This window comes from Notamacropus eugenii, chromosome 3 (genome assembly GCF_028372415.1).
Source record: "Notamacropus eugenii isolate mMacEug1 chromosome 3, mMacEug1.pri_v2, whole genome shotgun sequence".
Classification (NCBI taxonomy): Eukaryota; Metazoa; Chordata; class Mammalia; order Diprotodontia; family Macropodidae; genus Notamacropus; species Notamacropus eugenii.
The window spans coordinates 414,053,388-414,070,194 of record NC_092874.1 but is presented as its reverse complement, the minus strand read 5'-3'; the positions used below and the strand labels follow the sequence as shown (position 1 = coordinate 414,070,194).

At 36.9% G+C, this 16,807-nt stretch overlaps 1 protein-coding gene across 14 annotated transcripts in view; it reads left to right on the top strand.

Annotated features, from left to right (window-relative positions):
* The window catches only part of COBL (cordon-bleu WH2 repeat protein), a 346,611-nt gene that overhangs the window by 108,441 nt on the left and 221,363 nt on the right, over nucleotides 1-16,807 (top strand). For all 14 annotated transcript variants that reach the window (XM_072598182.1, XM_072598180.1, XM_072598174.1 and 11 more), the window contains one exon: nucleotides 2,626-2,832. In XM_072598182.1, coding sequence (XP_072454283.1) covers nucleotides 2,633-2,832 — 200 coding nt within the window. In that variant the 5' untranslated portion in view covers nucleotides 2,626-2,632. The remainder of the gene's footprint in view (nucleotides 1-2,625; nucleotides 2,833-16,807) is intronic.

Sequence of the window (16,807 nt, the reverse complement as noted above, 5' to 3'; positions counted from 1 at the left end):
GCTGAGACAGAAAAGCGCATTTTTAGAACAAAGCAAAGGAGATTGGTGATTGATTAGTTCAGGCTTGGGCCCTTATTAAAGTCCAAAATTATATTAAATGATTATCAGTGGGAAGAGGAGAGTGGTAAAAAAGGATTTCCTACCACAGAACTTAGTTCAGAACTCTGTATACAGTAGACACTCAATAAATATTTATTGACTGAATCAATTTCTAACAAATATTAACTTATTTGTTGATCTGCTATGGATAATGTAATTTGGCATGTTTCTGGGCTGCAAACCCCCACCCCTAACTGTTATTCATGTATTTAGAAAGTTGACTTTATCATTATTATAGCTAGAACCATGAATGACCAGGCTGGTACATCAGCATAATTAAAACATATTTTCAAATCAAATAAGAATTATTTTAGAGTTTATTTTTTACTCTTCCTTTCAGTGGATTAAGAAAAAGAACATTAGCCTCTAGTCTTAGTCCTGACTGTTACTAATTAATTGTATGACTGGGTTGACTCATTCATAGAATCTTAGGTTAAGGTGGAAGAGACTTTGTAGTCATCTAGTTCAGTGCTGCCCACCCCCCCCATTTTGCATATGAGAAAAACTAAGACACAGAGATGAGGATTAAGTGATTTGCCTAGGATCTTGACAGATGCTAAGAAGTTATATGCAGTTCTTCTTACTCCATCCAAATCTAGTGTTGTTTTTTATTTTTGTGCCTCTGGTTTCTTACCTGTAAAATGGGATGGCTCTTTTCCTTAGCAGATGTGGAAGTAGTCACCACAGAATGAAATAATAAATAAACACTTTTGAAATAGTTCTTTGAAGTTCTTGCAAATCATTTACATAATTCTTTGAGAATTAATGGGAAGTATTTTTTATACATGGTATAATAGGAAAAATTGCTCAGCTGGGATTCAGATTTGGATTGTGGTCTTGGTTTCCCCAGTATTTTTCAGCATAACCTAAGGAGAGTAACTTTACCCCTCCTTGCGGGCCTCATTTTCTGCATCTGTAAAACAAGAGAGGTTTAAACTAGCTGAGCTAATAAGCTCTTCTTTCAGGTGGTCATTTGTTTGGCATTTGTAGGGGAGCGATTCATGCTTCAAATACAGGTTGAACTAGATTCCCATCTTCTGAGATTTTATGTGACCTAGATAGGATTAGTGAGTTGCTGCTTATAACCAAAAGGCCTCACCTATTAGCCCCTCTGGTAACAATTTTCTTCTAACTTTGTTTTATAAAGATCCATAAGATAATAATAATAATAGCTAGCATTTATATAGGGCTTTAAAGTTGGTAGAGCATTTGACAAATAGTTCATTTCATCCTCATAACCATCAGAATAATCTTTATATAATGCTTACTATATGCTAGGTATTGTGCTAAACACTTTATCATTATTATCTCATTTAAAACTCACAACAAACCTGGGAGGTTAGTGCTGATATTATCCATATTTTACAGATGAGAAAACTGAGACTGAATAAGGTTAAGTGACTTGCCCAGGATCACACTGAACTCAAATTTGAACTTGGGTCTTCTTGACGCCAGATCTAGTGCTCTATCTACTATATTAGCCAGCTGCCTCAGAGAGAAGGAAGATGTCAGAGGTGGAGGAGACCTTAGAAATCATCTAATCTAAAAGCCTTATTTTATAGATAAGACAACTGAGAACTGGAGGGGAAATGATGCTCCTGGGGCCACATTGTTAGCTAGTGGTGGAACTGGGATTAGAACCCAACCTTCCTATTTCCCAGTCCAGTGCTGTTCTCACTATCCCATGGCTCATCTTTGGATGACAGACCCATGCAATGGGATATCTGACTCTACTTGAGGCTTTAATCTCTTTGACCTGTGGACTCTCCTAGTTTTGAGATTGCCTCTGTGCCAAGACAAGGCATTGGAATAGGACTTCAGTGAAGGATCTAGCATAAATGTCAGCACAAAAATGACAAGTGAAGGAAGCGGTATGTTGTTGGTCAGCTGTTTCAGTCTTATCTGACTCTCCATGACTCCATTTTGAGTTTTCTCAACAAAGATTCAGGAGTGGTTTACCATTTCCTTCTCCAGCCCATTATACAGATGAGGGACCGAGACAAACAAGGTTAAGTGACTTGCCTAGGTCACCCAGTTAGTTAAGTGTCTGAGGCCAGATTTGAACTCAGGAAGATTTTAAGTTTTGGTTTCTTTATTTTTAAGTGAAGTGGTCAGTAAAAATGACCTCCAAAGTCCTGGTTTCAAATCCTATCTGTGATCTTCAAAGAAAGAGGAAAAGAGCCCACATGTACCAAAATATTTTATAGCAGCTCTTTATAGTGGCAAAGAATTGGACACTGATGGAGTAGTCCATCAATTGGAAATGACTGAACCAAATATGGTCTATAAATGTCATGCTATGAGAAATGACTACAGGGATGGTTTCATAGAAAGCTGGACAGACTTATAGGAATTAATGTAGAAACAAAGTGAGAACCAGAATATTTTATGATAGCAATATCATAAAGACAAATAGCTCTCAAGATGGATCTGAGATTTATTCATATGTATTTTTAAGAAAAATATGTTATAACTAGGAGGAAAGATAAAATTGCTGAAATATTTTCATTGTCTTCTATTTTCAAGGAGGAAGATGAAAGCTCGGGCTCCTCCTCCTCCTGGAAAGCCATTTACAACTCCGAACATCCACGGTGATCAGAAACCAAACAGAGACTTGGGAATCATGCCTCAACAGAACCTTGTCAACATGAAAGAAAACCTGAAGAGTAGCATGGTGGATGTCACTGTGGTTTTACCCAATGGATTGGAAATAAAAAGTGCTATCAATGGGAGGTAAGAGTTTGTAGGTCCTTGAATTCTTTGGTTTGGAATAAGAAAGAGGATGTAACAAGGTCAACAACCCCCTGACTAGTTAGCCCAGCCCCATGCTCTGCATACAGAAGGGCTTGAGGTGATCAGTTCTTTTCTGGGACATATCTGTGTTATCTACCCCTGCCTGTGGGTCATGTGAACCCAAGGGAAATAAGGAGATTTTAGATCAGAGTAGGGATTAATTCCTGCTGTTGGACAAGTGCAGGGCTGAGGTTTCCAGTAGGAACCTATTTGCCAACTCTAAGCTCACAGACATTAATGCTCAATGAATGAAAACCAATCTTCTCTAATTTTCATTGCCTTTGGACTAGGGATAAATTCAAGGTTAGAAAGGACAGTTCCTTAAAGATTACTCAATACAAATATTTGTTAAGCACTTGTTATGTGTAGGAGACTGTGCTAGGTGATGGAGACACAAAGATGAAAATGAAATAATCTCTGCCATCAAAGAGTTTATATTCTACTGGGGTACAGTAAGCGTAAACATAAAATAAGTATAAGATAGGAATACATGTAAAGTGTTTTTAGAGTAGTTTCACAAGGGATAGAGTCCTATCTACTTTGTACAAGACTCTCAGTACTAAGTTTTTGCCTTTCTCGGAATTGTACCAGGATGAGGGACTTAGATCAAGTGATTTAAGTGTGAATGACTGTTCTACTGAAAGTCAACCTTTAGTCTTTTTAAATTTTTATTTCATTTTCAATAGCTCTAAGGCCATGATTATTCATTATCTTATGTACTTTTTTCTAATTTGAAGTTTTCTTGGTTTAAACTAATAATCTGTTGAATTTAGAAAGTCATAATCTAGTTGAAATAAGACAAAGGATAAGTAAAAATTTATTTTAAAAAAGAAAAAAATGTCACTATAGCATTTTTGGGGCCAAACATCCACTTGAACAGAGAGGGGAAACAAAAACAAAAGGAAATCTCAATTACAAATGGTTTCAACATTTAATCAAAGTCTATTTCCAGAGCCAAAGGACTTGAACAAATTCTGTTGAATTGAGAATCTTAGGTAAGAAAGAAGTTCAGGATTCTTTGTTTTAGTATGAATCATGTTGTTTCAGAACAATTATTGACGTGCTCTTTTGACACCGTCGGACTCTGAACTGACCAACTAGGTAATGTAGTAGGATGGAGTACTGACCACCGAGTCAGGAAGAGTGCTAATTATGTTGTCTATATCTTTTTGAATTTTGTATGAAATGCCCCTCACTTTATAAATTAAAGAAGTCCCACAGTTTGGAAACATGGCAGCATGTTTATCCTCACAATAAAAAAATTTACCTTAAAGCATATTTTTTAAAATGTACGTTTTGCTGTAATGAGTTTTTATGGCATTCTATAGAACTCAGAATTCTAGTACTGAAACAGAATGTTACACTAGAGAGACTGTTGGAAGACTTTAAAAAAAAAATATTTCTCTTTCTCCAAAGTTATCAAGAAGAAAGCATGGATGGCCTCTTCCCCCAGGGTCTCCTGACTGATAAAGTAATTTACAAGCAAGCACCAGACAGCCCACCTCTAGCAGACTGTGAGGATAATAGATTCTGCTGGCTTGTCAGCTTTGTCTTTGCTTCAGGCTTTAGTTTACATGTCATATTGTTTAATAATACAAGACTGGCCTGGAGGCAGAGTCCTGCACCATGTTTAAAATAGCAATTTTGAATTTTTTTTCCTGAGCATGAAGCATCTTATAGTTTTTCTTTTCTGTTTTTTTTTAATCAGTGGGATTTGTAGAAACATATAAACCTGGATAAAATAATAACCATAACAATATTGGCTAACATTAATATAGTGTTTTAATATTTGCAGAGCTCTTTGCCTGTATTACCTCATTTAACTCCCAAAATAACCTTGTGAGCTAGGTGCTATTATCATCTCCATTTTCCAGATAAGAAAATTGAAAGTGAGAGAAGCCAAGTGAGTACCTGGGGCAAGGACGCTAATAAGGGAAGCGGTTATTTTTACTTAAGTTTACCCCTGATTCTGAAGATGGGACTCTATCCAGTCACTTCGTCTCCTGATCATAACAGCAGTGAAACAAATTGAATCCCCTTCCTTTTGCACATATTCTGTCCATTCATCATTGCTGGCTTGTAAAGAAACTGTATAGGAATTCAACACTGATGCTTCTATAACATTAAATGTTTATGCATTTTGGGTTTGGGCAATTCCTTTGTCCAGACATATAATATAAATGAAGTCTATAGTCCATCTTAGACTTTCACACAGTTTTATGTGGTCATCAGGGACAGAAGAATTAGACAGGAAGGGCAATTTTTCTAGCTATTCTTAAGAAATTTGCTTTGGACTCCTTGCAGAAGTGACATTATTGACTTCACAAGATGACTTGACTTTGGGAACTAGCCCCACAGTGCTCAGCCTACTTACCTTTTCACATAAGAATTATTCAATTAATGTTGGTGGAACTGATTTGAATTCTTGCTGAATCCATCCAACAGTGTTCATAAGTGGAGCTCGGATGGAAAAAGAGTGTCTTTGGAGAGACAACTGCTTATACTGAAAGAAAACTTTAGGGGAAGAAAGGCAAATGTGTTGAGTTTGGGGAGTAATATCATTTTGATGTAGATAATCACCTGCATCTGGAATACATTTCAAAAGAGAAGATGGAAGGAGAGATTATCTCCTTTATAATGCGGTGGATCTTTCTCTTGAGTGTCCAAATCTCTGAGTGTGACACTTTATAGCAGTAAAGAGATTTTATGTCCTACTTCTCATATAACTCAAAGGGTTCTTCTGTGGGACTCAGGTATCCTTGGACTGTGTGAGGTCATTGGGTATCCCAGCCTGTATGGGAAATAATAGACTGGTTCACAACTGGTGAGAGAATCTCCTTTCTCAGTGAAATCCACAGGGGAACCAGAAACCTGTTGTTCAGATATAATTGACCCTTGTGTTCCTTCCATTGTGGTGTAGGTAAACATAGGGAGCAGGCTTTTGAGGATCCAGGTCACTCCTTCAGACAAGTGCCTGATGCCATGCACACATTGGGTGTTTAGTTGTAGCTCCTGCAAAAATCTGAAATACTGAACTCACTCTGGATGAAAGACCTCATAGCCATCATGGTGGTAGTAGCTGATCTACTGTACATTGATATGTACTTTATAGTCCTTGTCAAATAAAATAACCCAAAAAGATAGGTTTCTCAGCCCTATGTCTCAAAAATAAAAGATGAACTTTCAAAAGAAAGTGAGCTAGTTAAGACTCAGTTGAAAATTAGGAGAACTGTCTCAGCTTTTTATAAGAAATCCATCTGAAAAGTGGCTTTTATGGGGAAGAGATGGGAATTGAGTCCTGTATTTTGGGAGACAGCAATGGATAGACCTCTGAGCCTGGAGTCAGGAAGACTTGGGTTCAGATTCATCCTCAGACACTCACTAGCTGTATGTTCTGGGCTAAGTCACTTAACTTCTGCCTACCTCAGTTTCCTCAGCTGTAAAATGGAGGTAATACTAGTACTGGCTTCCTAGGTTGTTGCGAGATTCAAATGAGATGATAAGTGTAAAGCTCTTAGCACTGTGCCTAGCTCATAATAAGTGCTATATGAATGTTAGCTATTATTATTTTAATTATTATTGTAATTCTGTCCCAGACACTTGTTAACTATGTGACCCTGGGCAAGTCTCTTAACTTCTGCCTACCTCAGTTTCCTCAGATATAAAATAATGATAACAGTAGCACCTCCCTCAAGGGGTTGTTATGAGGATCAAATGAGGTATTTGTAAAGTGGATCACACTAGCACAATGCCCAGCACATGGTAGGCACCAATTAAATACTTATTCCCTCCCCTGCTTGGGAAATGGCTTATATAACTCATCTTAAGTGATTTGGCTAAAATTCACTTTAGTAATTGATCCAGTTGGTCAGAAGTGTTTAGTAAGTGCCTACTATGTGTGAGGTGCTGAGAATTCAAAGAAGAAAGTGAAATAGTGCTTGCTCTTAAGGAACTTACATTCTAGCAAGGGAGACAAATACTCTGTGTGTATGTATATATGCAAACATATGCACATATATGTGTATATATGTACATGGATGTGGATGTTTATAGAAATTATATATAAATAGATATAAGGTAATTTTCAATTATCCTTGAAAACTCAAATTATTAAACAAATTATTATAATAACATTATTATAAATAATAAATAATTAATATATAATATTATTATAACAGCTTCATGTTAGAATTTTTTAAGGGAATTATATTAACCTACATACAGGTTGAGAAGCTTTTTTTTTCCTTGAGGGCTGCTGGCTAGTAAGAATAAAAATAAATTGAGAGTCATGCACAAGTAAATGCTTTAACACTTCAATTACCTGTGATTCTGCTTATGGACATATTCCTTCCACTGAGGCAGAATGAAACCCCTCTATAACCTAGATAGAGATTTGCTGTGGCTGAAAAATTTGTCATTGTGTGGTCAACCTTGTTATGAGCCTCTCTAAACTTAGGTAACAGTGATGATGATGACCACAACGACAATGACAACGATGGCGGTGGTGGCAGCTTCCTTTTCTATGGCATTTCTATAAAATTTCTATAAAATTTGCTTAGCAGCTTTGCACATATTATCTCGTTTGAGCCTTACAGCAACACTGTGAAGTAGATATCACTGATATTATTATTTCCATTTTGAAGAGAAGGGAACTGAGGCTCAGGTGACACAACTAAGAAATGTCAGAATATTTGAACCAAAGTTTTTCTGACTCATACACTATCCACTATACCCCACTGTTCTCAGCAGACTTATATTCAAGGTCCCATTCAAAGTCTTTACATCTTTGAAGGACCTGCCAAAACTTGTATTCCTTTAGTATCCCCTTTGAGATGGAAGAATCATTTTCATGCCATGAAGACTTGTGGGAAGAGGCTTTGAGAGACAGACAGAAGTAAAAGCAACAGTTTAGGTTTTTAGAGAGAAAATTCCATGTACTGATCTGAAAAAATAAAATAGTAGAGATGAAACCTTAGAAGTGTATCAAATAATGAGAGGATTTCTATTATATTTTATGGCAAGAGGGAGACTGGAGCAGGAAAATAGAGAAAGACAAAGAAAAGGGAAAAGAGAGGAGCAATGAATACTAAAGCAGAAAAGGGCAAAGGGAGAGAAGAGCCAAAGAGATGGAGAGTAGGCATCTGTTAGCAAAAATCTAAGGGAAAATAGTTCTTGTTATACATCTTCACTCAGATACCTAGAACAAACTATCACCTTTTATCAGTGCCTTATTTTAACACAGTTTAATCCTCATCTAAACATCTATTTTTTTACTTCAATTTTTTTTCCTGAAGAGAGGCTTTTTTTTTCATGAAAGGTATCAACCAATTATTCAATATTCCTGAACACCTCTTTAACCTTTAAAAGTCATCTCATCGTCTTATACAATATAAGACAAGCGTGTGATGTTGAAGGTTATACTTGAGGATAGGATCCTTTCCTAGTAATCGCCTGAAGGCTAACCCAAATGCAAGCCAGAGATTTCCCATCATTCATACAGCCATAATCCTGATGTGGACAGTTAAGACTGCACATGCATTTTGATGTTTTGCTTTCAAATGTCACAAATAATAAAACACTTAAGTATTAATAGAGGAACATATTGAAGTTGAGGCAAAAGATTATCATATTCTTTGGGGTGAGATATTTCAGAAGGAGCTGCTATGGGAATCTGAAGTCCTCTGGTTACATGTGATTAATGACTTGCAATAGAAGGGAAAATTTCCAGAGTCATTTGGAAATGATTCTAAAATGAGAAATAAAATGATTCTGAAATGAGAGCGTGATGACTTATTAAGTCTTAAGAGCATCTTGCAAGGATTGTTAACTTGCAGTAGCTGGGTCTCTCTAGTTTTCAAGTTGGAAGGGACCTTCGAGATTACCTAGCCCATCTCTTCTTAAACTGTATCCTACAGAAACCCCAAATTTAGTTAGAATACCAAGTAAAAAAAATAGAGTAAAAATGCAAATATAACGATAGATATCTGCAGTTTCAGGTTATTTCTAGTGATCTTAATGCACAGTGCATTGTTTCCATTTTAAAAAATAGTTCATTCTGGAAAAAAGTACAAAGGCATTTACAAATAAAACATCAGACTTAAAAACAAAAAATTCAGTATGAAAACAGAACTGATAATGAAAGATTTTCTCTGGGAAAAATTGGGAATTAATAAGAGGAAATGAAAATTATTACAAACCTTGCAAGATGAATAATTTATTTATTTTTATTCCTTTCTGGCACCATTTAGGTAGCTTTCTTGATCCCCTTGGTTCTTAGTTCTCCTCAGTCATTTGGTGTCATGTCGTTGTCCTTCCTTCTTGAAGAGGACCTTGACATCAGGAAGGTAGTGCTTTGACTTGCAAATTGATTGGTTTTAAGTGAGAGAGAACTGTGCAAGGTCACCAACCTCACTTTTTCCTCTAGAGCCATCTGGGTTCAGTGGCAAGATGTAAATCAGGATGACTGGAGATGACCCTCATTTGATGACGTAGCTACTTTCTTTACATTCCACTGAAGTTATCCTTTCCAAGGCCATTAATGACTTAATTGGCAAATTCAGTGGCATTTTTTCAGGCAGCATTTATTAAAGCATCAAACACAGGCATTGTGCTAGGTGCTGGGGATACAAATTAAAATAAAAACCAGGCCCTACCCTCAAGGAACTTACATTTTAATGAGAGAGACAATGTGCACATATACAGCTGTATATATGATACGTACAAATTGTAGATAACCTAGGGGAAAGCGCTGGTAACTGAGGTGACTGAGAAATTCACATTCAGGTAGAATGTGATACTTGAGCTGAGTTTAAGGAAACAAGGGATTCTAAGAGGCAGAAGTTAAGAGGGAGAGTATTTTAAGCATGGAGAATAGTATATGCAAAGGCACTGGGAAAGGAAGTAGATGCCAGAAAGTTACCTTTTCACCTAATATGATCCTGTTGACCTACCTTCTCTGTCTATACTGATAGATTCACCATTCTCCTAATCACCCAAATCTCAATCATATCTCACCCTCTCTATCCATCCAGTTACTAGATCCTGTCTGTTCTACCTCCAGGATGTTTTTCTTATATGACTTCCTTTTAACTCCTCCTTCTGGCACCTTAAAGTAGGCCTTCACTCCTTCTTTCCTTGAGTGTAGTTAACTATCATTGTACTGTAGTAGCCTCCAAGTTAGTTTCCCTATTTTATCACCTTCCTGTCCAATGCCTCTTTAAAATAGCTGCCAAAGCAATGTAGTATGCAAATCTGATCACATCTTTCCTTTACTGAAAGACATTCAGAGGTTCCCCATTGCCTGCAAAACTACTTCCTTAAGACATCTGAGTCCTCCATGGTTTGGCTTCAAACTGCTTTTTCTATGTTATTCAAATTATTCCCTTGTATATACCATATTTCCACTACTGATCATGGTCTGTCCTCTTCCAAGTTTATGTCTGTTTCCCCCTGCCTGGAATGGTATCCCTCCACATATCAAAGTATTTCTTTGTATGCAATATCTATCTGAAATATAAATTCCTCAATAAAGGCAGAACTCATCCTTTAAAAAAAAATTATCCATGTACTTAATATGCCAATTTGTACGTTATTTGTGGATTTCCTATAAAACCATAAGCTCCTAAGTATGAGGACTATGTAAACTTTAAAAAATCTTTCATCCTCAGGTCCCATCGCTGTCTAGTGCATAGAGTATGATAAATATTTGTAAAAATTGAATTGTTCAGTTTGAAAATGTTTCCTTTTTATCCAGTAATCCAGTACAAGCCCACTGAAGGAAACCCATCAATACTCATTAAAAAGTCACTAATATATTTGACTTTAGAAACACCAGGCAGCATGAGTGCTGACCAGTGCTTACCTGTAAAAAAAAAAAATCCCTGATAAGATTGAGTAGATGTCTGATATATAGCTCTTTCTCTCTTGGGGGAGATCTGGTCATTCAATCTGAGCATCCTTTTTTGCTTCAGCCAGCTTTCTGAGTGGTTTCTCCATTCACACTGAAGTCCTTGAAAGAAATGGTTTATAGTTAGGAGGATGGCATTTTCATTTCCTTACTATAAACTGTGTGAACTGTCTCATTTTGAAAACCAGTCTGCAAGAGACAGAGATGAATACCTGCTATACAGCTGCTGTTCACTTGATAAGGTATTGCTACTACCATAGTGTCTGTAAATTGAAGCTCCATATATGAAAATATATTTTAAGAACATTTGGACAAATGCTGCTTGAAGGAATCCTATATCCTTTCTTGAAACCACCAGTTACTAATGTCCCCCTCCTCCACTTAACCAGTGACTCTTTATATATAACCCTGTATGTATACGTTGTCTCTTGACACTAGAATGTGAGTTATCTAAAGGCAGGGACTTTTGTCTTCTCATCCCTAATGTCTATCCTTCCATTGGATGGCACATAGTAGGCACTTAACATAGAAATGCTTAATGGTTGATTATGGAGTAATTATTCCTATCTTTGTTCCAAGTCTGGATTGTTGCACACTCCTTTTCTTAAATGTAGTTACATCTGTAGTAACTGATCATAATTGCATTTTCATTAGTGAACTAACTTGCTAGCATTTTAGGTTAAAATGGGGAGAGGCAAACAACAAAAATATGAATAGATGAATAATTGTATTACATTGTTTTATTCATGATTATTATGGAATGGAGGTGATACTGGTTTCTTGAAGGCCATGCCAAGGACCTTAAAGATCAACTTTGCATGAATTCTTTTATGTCAGATGTCATCAAGTTGGAAAGACTTTGAAAATATGGGTCCTGTAGCTAATGTGTCTCATCAAAGGCCCTACTTAAGTTAAATCTTGCCTCAGGTATTTACTAGGTATGTGATCCTGGGAGAGTCACTTGACTTCTCTGGACCTCAGTTTCCTTATCTGTAACATGAGGAGGCTGCACTTGAGGAGCCTCTAAGATCTTTTCTTGCTCTATATCTGTGGCCCTTACTGCAAAGAATGTAATGGAAAATTATTTTGATGTAGGAAATAATAAAAATGATAGTTTCAGAGATTCTTGGGAAGACCTTTATGATCTGGTGCAGAGTGAAATAAGCAGAGCCAGGAAAACAGTTTGTCTGATAGGAACTTTGTGGAGAACAATATTGAAAGACTTAAGAATTATGATCAATGAAGTAACCAACCACAATTCTAGGTCAGCAGTGATGATCCATGCTTTACATCTCTGGACAAAGAAGTGATGGGCTCAAGTTGTAGAATGAGACATAAATTTTTGGATATGACCATTGTGGGAATTTTTGTACCAATTTGTTTGGCTTAATGTACCGTCATTGTTCATTAGTGGTGGAACTTGAACTCAGACCTTTCTCTTCCTTTTCCCTTCTCTTTCCCTTTCCCATTCCTTTCCCTTTCCCTTTTTCCACTTCCCTTTTCCTTTTTCCTCTCTTCTCCTGTAAGAAAGGCACGTCTTAAAAACTATTTTTGCTAGTTTAATTTTTCTATCATGGACTTTTAAAATGTGTTTCAGAATTTGGCTGCCAAGCTAGAGGAGGTACATTGCTGGTATATGAGTATTCTCCTCATCCAGCTGTTTGTAATCTCCCCAGTCCGTATTGTGAGGTCTAGAACTGCATCTTAGTCTGGGTCTATTCAAGGATGTAATAAATAGTGCCAGATGTAATTCATATAGCACTCTGAAAGTAGCAGCCATAATTGTTGATTTCCAGCCAATTTGGGATGGTTTAATAGCCACACATGGGGCAGATGCTGGGCCAGAAGGATGTATTTCAACCAGTGCAGAACAAGCAAATGATAAATTAGGACTGCCAACACTGGAAACTCCTCTATGCTGGCTTGCTCTGGGCCACGCCGGGTTTATTCTCTACAATAGAAAAAGGTGTGGCAAGTCCTCCAGGGATCCCAGAGTCTCCCCTTTCAGACACACCTCCCTCTAATTACATGTTTCAAACTTGCTGCTAATCCTTAGAATGACAGAACAGAGATTATAGCATTAATAGCTTTTATATTTCCTGTGTGTTGTTTATAAATTAATCCAAATATTTGTGTGACAAAGTCCTTTAATTTTTTTCATTTACTTTTATAAGGGTATCAAAATCCGAGCATGGGAGAAGAGTGGCGACATGCTAGAGATGGGAACAAGGACATTTTATATTTGTATAAGTTATAAATGATGATAAATTTATTAAAGGGCAGGTAAAGATTCCATTTACCTTTCCCCTTTTCCCCTTTTTGCACTTGAATTCAGTTTAGTAAGCATGTGTTTAGCACCTACTTATTTAAAGGAGGCACTTTACAAAGTTCTGCAGATACAGAGGCAATAAAAAAAAAAATAAACAGTTCCTTTCCTCAAGGAGCTGAGTCTATTGGGGGAATACAACTTTTGTGCAAAAATGAAAACAAGATTATTCGAGTCAGGATAGACAACTAACAACCCTGGGATAGCCTTGCATAGGAGATGGCACCTGAGTTGCCCTTTGAAGGAAGACCAGAAGTTTAAGAGATGGAGATAAGAAAGAAATGCATACCAGATAGAATGGCCTTTATAAATAGGGGTGGAATAATGATTTTTTAGAACAGTAACTAAGCCAGTTTGACTAGAATGCATCAAGCAGAGTAATGTAAATCTGAGAAGGTAGGCTACGTTCAGATTATGAGGGGCTATCAATGCCAAAATGAGAAGTCTGCTTTTTTATCCTATATACAGAAGGGATCCATTGAAAATTCTAGGGCAGGAAACTAACATGGCCCGACCTGTGCTTTATCAAGACGATTTTGACATCTTTTCTTGGAGGATAAATTGGTGATAGAGGAGACTGGAGGTAGAGGGATCATTTTAGAGGCTTTTGCATTAGTTGAGGTGATAATGGGCTGTATGAGGTGGAGAAAAGGAAGGTTGGGCTTCTGAGAGATGTGGAAGCAGAATTGTCTGATTTCCTATTGAAAGGAGTGATATAATTAAGTACAGCATCTGGCACATAGTAGGTCCATCATAAGTGCTCATCAACTTAACCATTGCTCAGCTAAGAACTTTTCTTTTTCATTTGTCTTATCCTTGAGTGATCTAAGTTCATTTTTGCATGTGCACATAATGCAGCAGAAAAGACTAGAGGCTTTTTCTCATCCTGGATAAATTTTATGAACTTTTTCAGTTGTTTTCTGAAAGCACCACTGTTTCTTGCAGAAAACCCAACGTGAAATAAATGAAACTTGAACAAGATTATTTAAAAGCTACTAGTTCACTGACCTAGATTTCCTTGTCATAAAAGCAGATTTCCAAAGGAATTATATTTCCTATTATATTGCTTAAATCTAAGACTTTGCATTATGATTTCAGTTTGGGATTCTAGGTCATATTTTCCTCTAACAATGTTGTGGCTCTGAGGAAATGCCACAGTAATCCAGTAATATTTTAGTAATCCATTTTCTGGACATTCTATCTAGTATTTTAAAGACTCAGGGCTTTATGAGGGTGGGAATTTCCTCTTTCAACCCAAATCTAAACCGATTCCCCCATTTATTTAACAGTCTTCATGATAGTCTGGCTGAAAAATCTCAGTCACTTGATGGGGGGAGGATTCATCTGTTGATGAGTCTCATGGAACTTAGCCACACTGGTCCTTGAATAATAGACTTAAAAGTTCATTGCCAGGCCATCCTTGAAGCCTTTCCAACTCAGAAAGTTGTGTCAGAGCCTGTACTTTGCCATCATAACCTTGCAGAATCTACTTACATGCACTTCATGATGAGAATCCAAATAAGACTTTATTTCTTAGTGTAGTTGGTGTCTTCCATTAAATTTAAACACAAACACACAAGTCTTTCTATTAATTTTGTTTTGACCCTTCACTGTTTATTCTTATATTGAAAAATTGAAAATGGCATATCTACTATTTAGATTGGTTAACTACTGATAGTTAACCTATCAGTAGTTAGTTATAGATAGTTATAGATATAGTTATAGATAGTTGATCTATCTATTAAAAAATAATTTTTTAATCTGCATGATATTTTTATACATTAAGGGACATGATGGTAGATTAAATTATGTTTATCATCATGGAAAATAACACCTAAGGGTGATATCATGGAAAGAGCCCAAGATCTGGAGTCAAAGGACCTGTGTTTGAATCCCAGGCCTTCTGTTTGCTATTTGGACAAGTCACTTAACCCTTGAGGTTAGGCTTGTTTTCTCATCTGTGAAATGAGAGGGTTTGATTGAATGACCTCTAATAATTAGTTAACATTCAGTCAGCATTCGTATAGTACTTTAAGGCATACAAAAGTTTATTTGTGTTATCTCATTTGATCCTTACAACCGTCCTGTGAGGTGAGTGCTGTCATTATCCCATTTTGCAGATGAAGAAACTGTGAGTCTAAGTGAAGTTAAGTGACTTGGCCAGGGTCACACAGCTTGTAAATGTCTGAGGCAGGATCTGAGTCTTCCTAACTCCAAGTCTAGCACTCTCCCCACTGTGCCACCTAGTACCCCCAAGTCAGTTCTTCTGAGGTCAATTCCAAGTCTAAATCTATGATCCTAGAATTGTACAGCACTTGTCACATGCCTTTGTTTTGAAGAACTTTATTTGTTTAGACAAAGACTTGTAAATAAGTAGGTAGCATTGTTTTCATAGCATAGTGTGGTTAGAAACAGCACTAGGTTTGAAGTTAGAAGAAATGAGGTCACGATACAGCTTCATGATCTTTACTAGTAGTATGACGTTGCATAGGTCCAAACCTCTTTGAATCCCATCATATTCTGTAAAATTAGGACACCAGTACTTAATACTGTTTGGCTTCTGGGGTGGTTATGATAAAAATGTTTTTATAAATCTTAAACCGTAACAGTGTGTAGCATTCAGTAGGTGCTCAATAAATGCTGTTGAATTAATAAATATATAAATGGGAGAGGCAACATGGGACCGCAGAAAGGACATTGACTTTGAAGTTACAGGACTTTGCTTCAAACCCTGTTTCTGTTCCTTCCTATCTGTGTGAGGTTGGGCAAATCACTTAACCTCCTGGCCTCAGTTTTCTCATCTGTAAGATGAGGAGTTTATTTGGACTCCAGGACTAACAAATTCCTTTCTCACTCTAAATCTGGGATTCTATGATCATTATTATTATTGACAACATAATGCTGACTAGCCATTAATTATCATTTTTGTATCTTTTGAAAGAAATTGATCATTTGAATAAATCAGACCAAAAAAAGAAAATGAAAATTATTTCTGGCTATAGAGGTGAACAAGTTCCCATAAATGTAAAGTCTAGGAGATAAAAATGCCTTAATAATGTTAATCTTATTTAATTTGTCTTTTGACAACTCTCACAGCCAGTAATGAATGTTATAACAGCTGTAGAGGGTACAGTGACCATCTAAGGTAGATATGTCTGGGGTACTATCGATTGTGTCTTCTCCCCTTGGTTCTGGAAGAATTCTTCTCAGTAGTGCAGGAGTTCTGACTCTATTATCCCATTGTCCTCACCAGTCTCTGGGAATGCCCTGCAAAATCCAAGCATATTCCCAGGGAGATGGACGTAACTCGGTATGGGGAAATGAAACATTTTTGCTTCATGTAACCTTTGATTAGTAATACTGATGACCTTCAAATAAGGGAGCACTTTATTATGCTAACAGGAGAGGACAGCTTCCCATTTCATGGGTTTTTAGAACTGAAAGGGCCCTTGTTGTTCAATCATTCAGTTATGTCCAACTTTTCCTGACTCTATGGACTATATGATCTGTGGGGCTTTCTTGGCAAAGATACTGGAGTGGTTCGCCATTTCTTTCAGAGGTTAAATGACTTGTCCAGGATGACACAAGTAATAAGTATCTAAAGTCAGATTTGAGCTCAGGTTCTTCCCAACTCTATCCAGTACTCTGTCAACTGAGCCACCTAACTGCCTTGTAGGCAAACA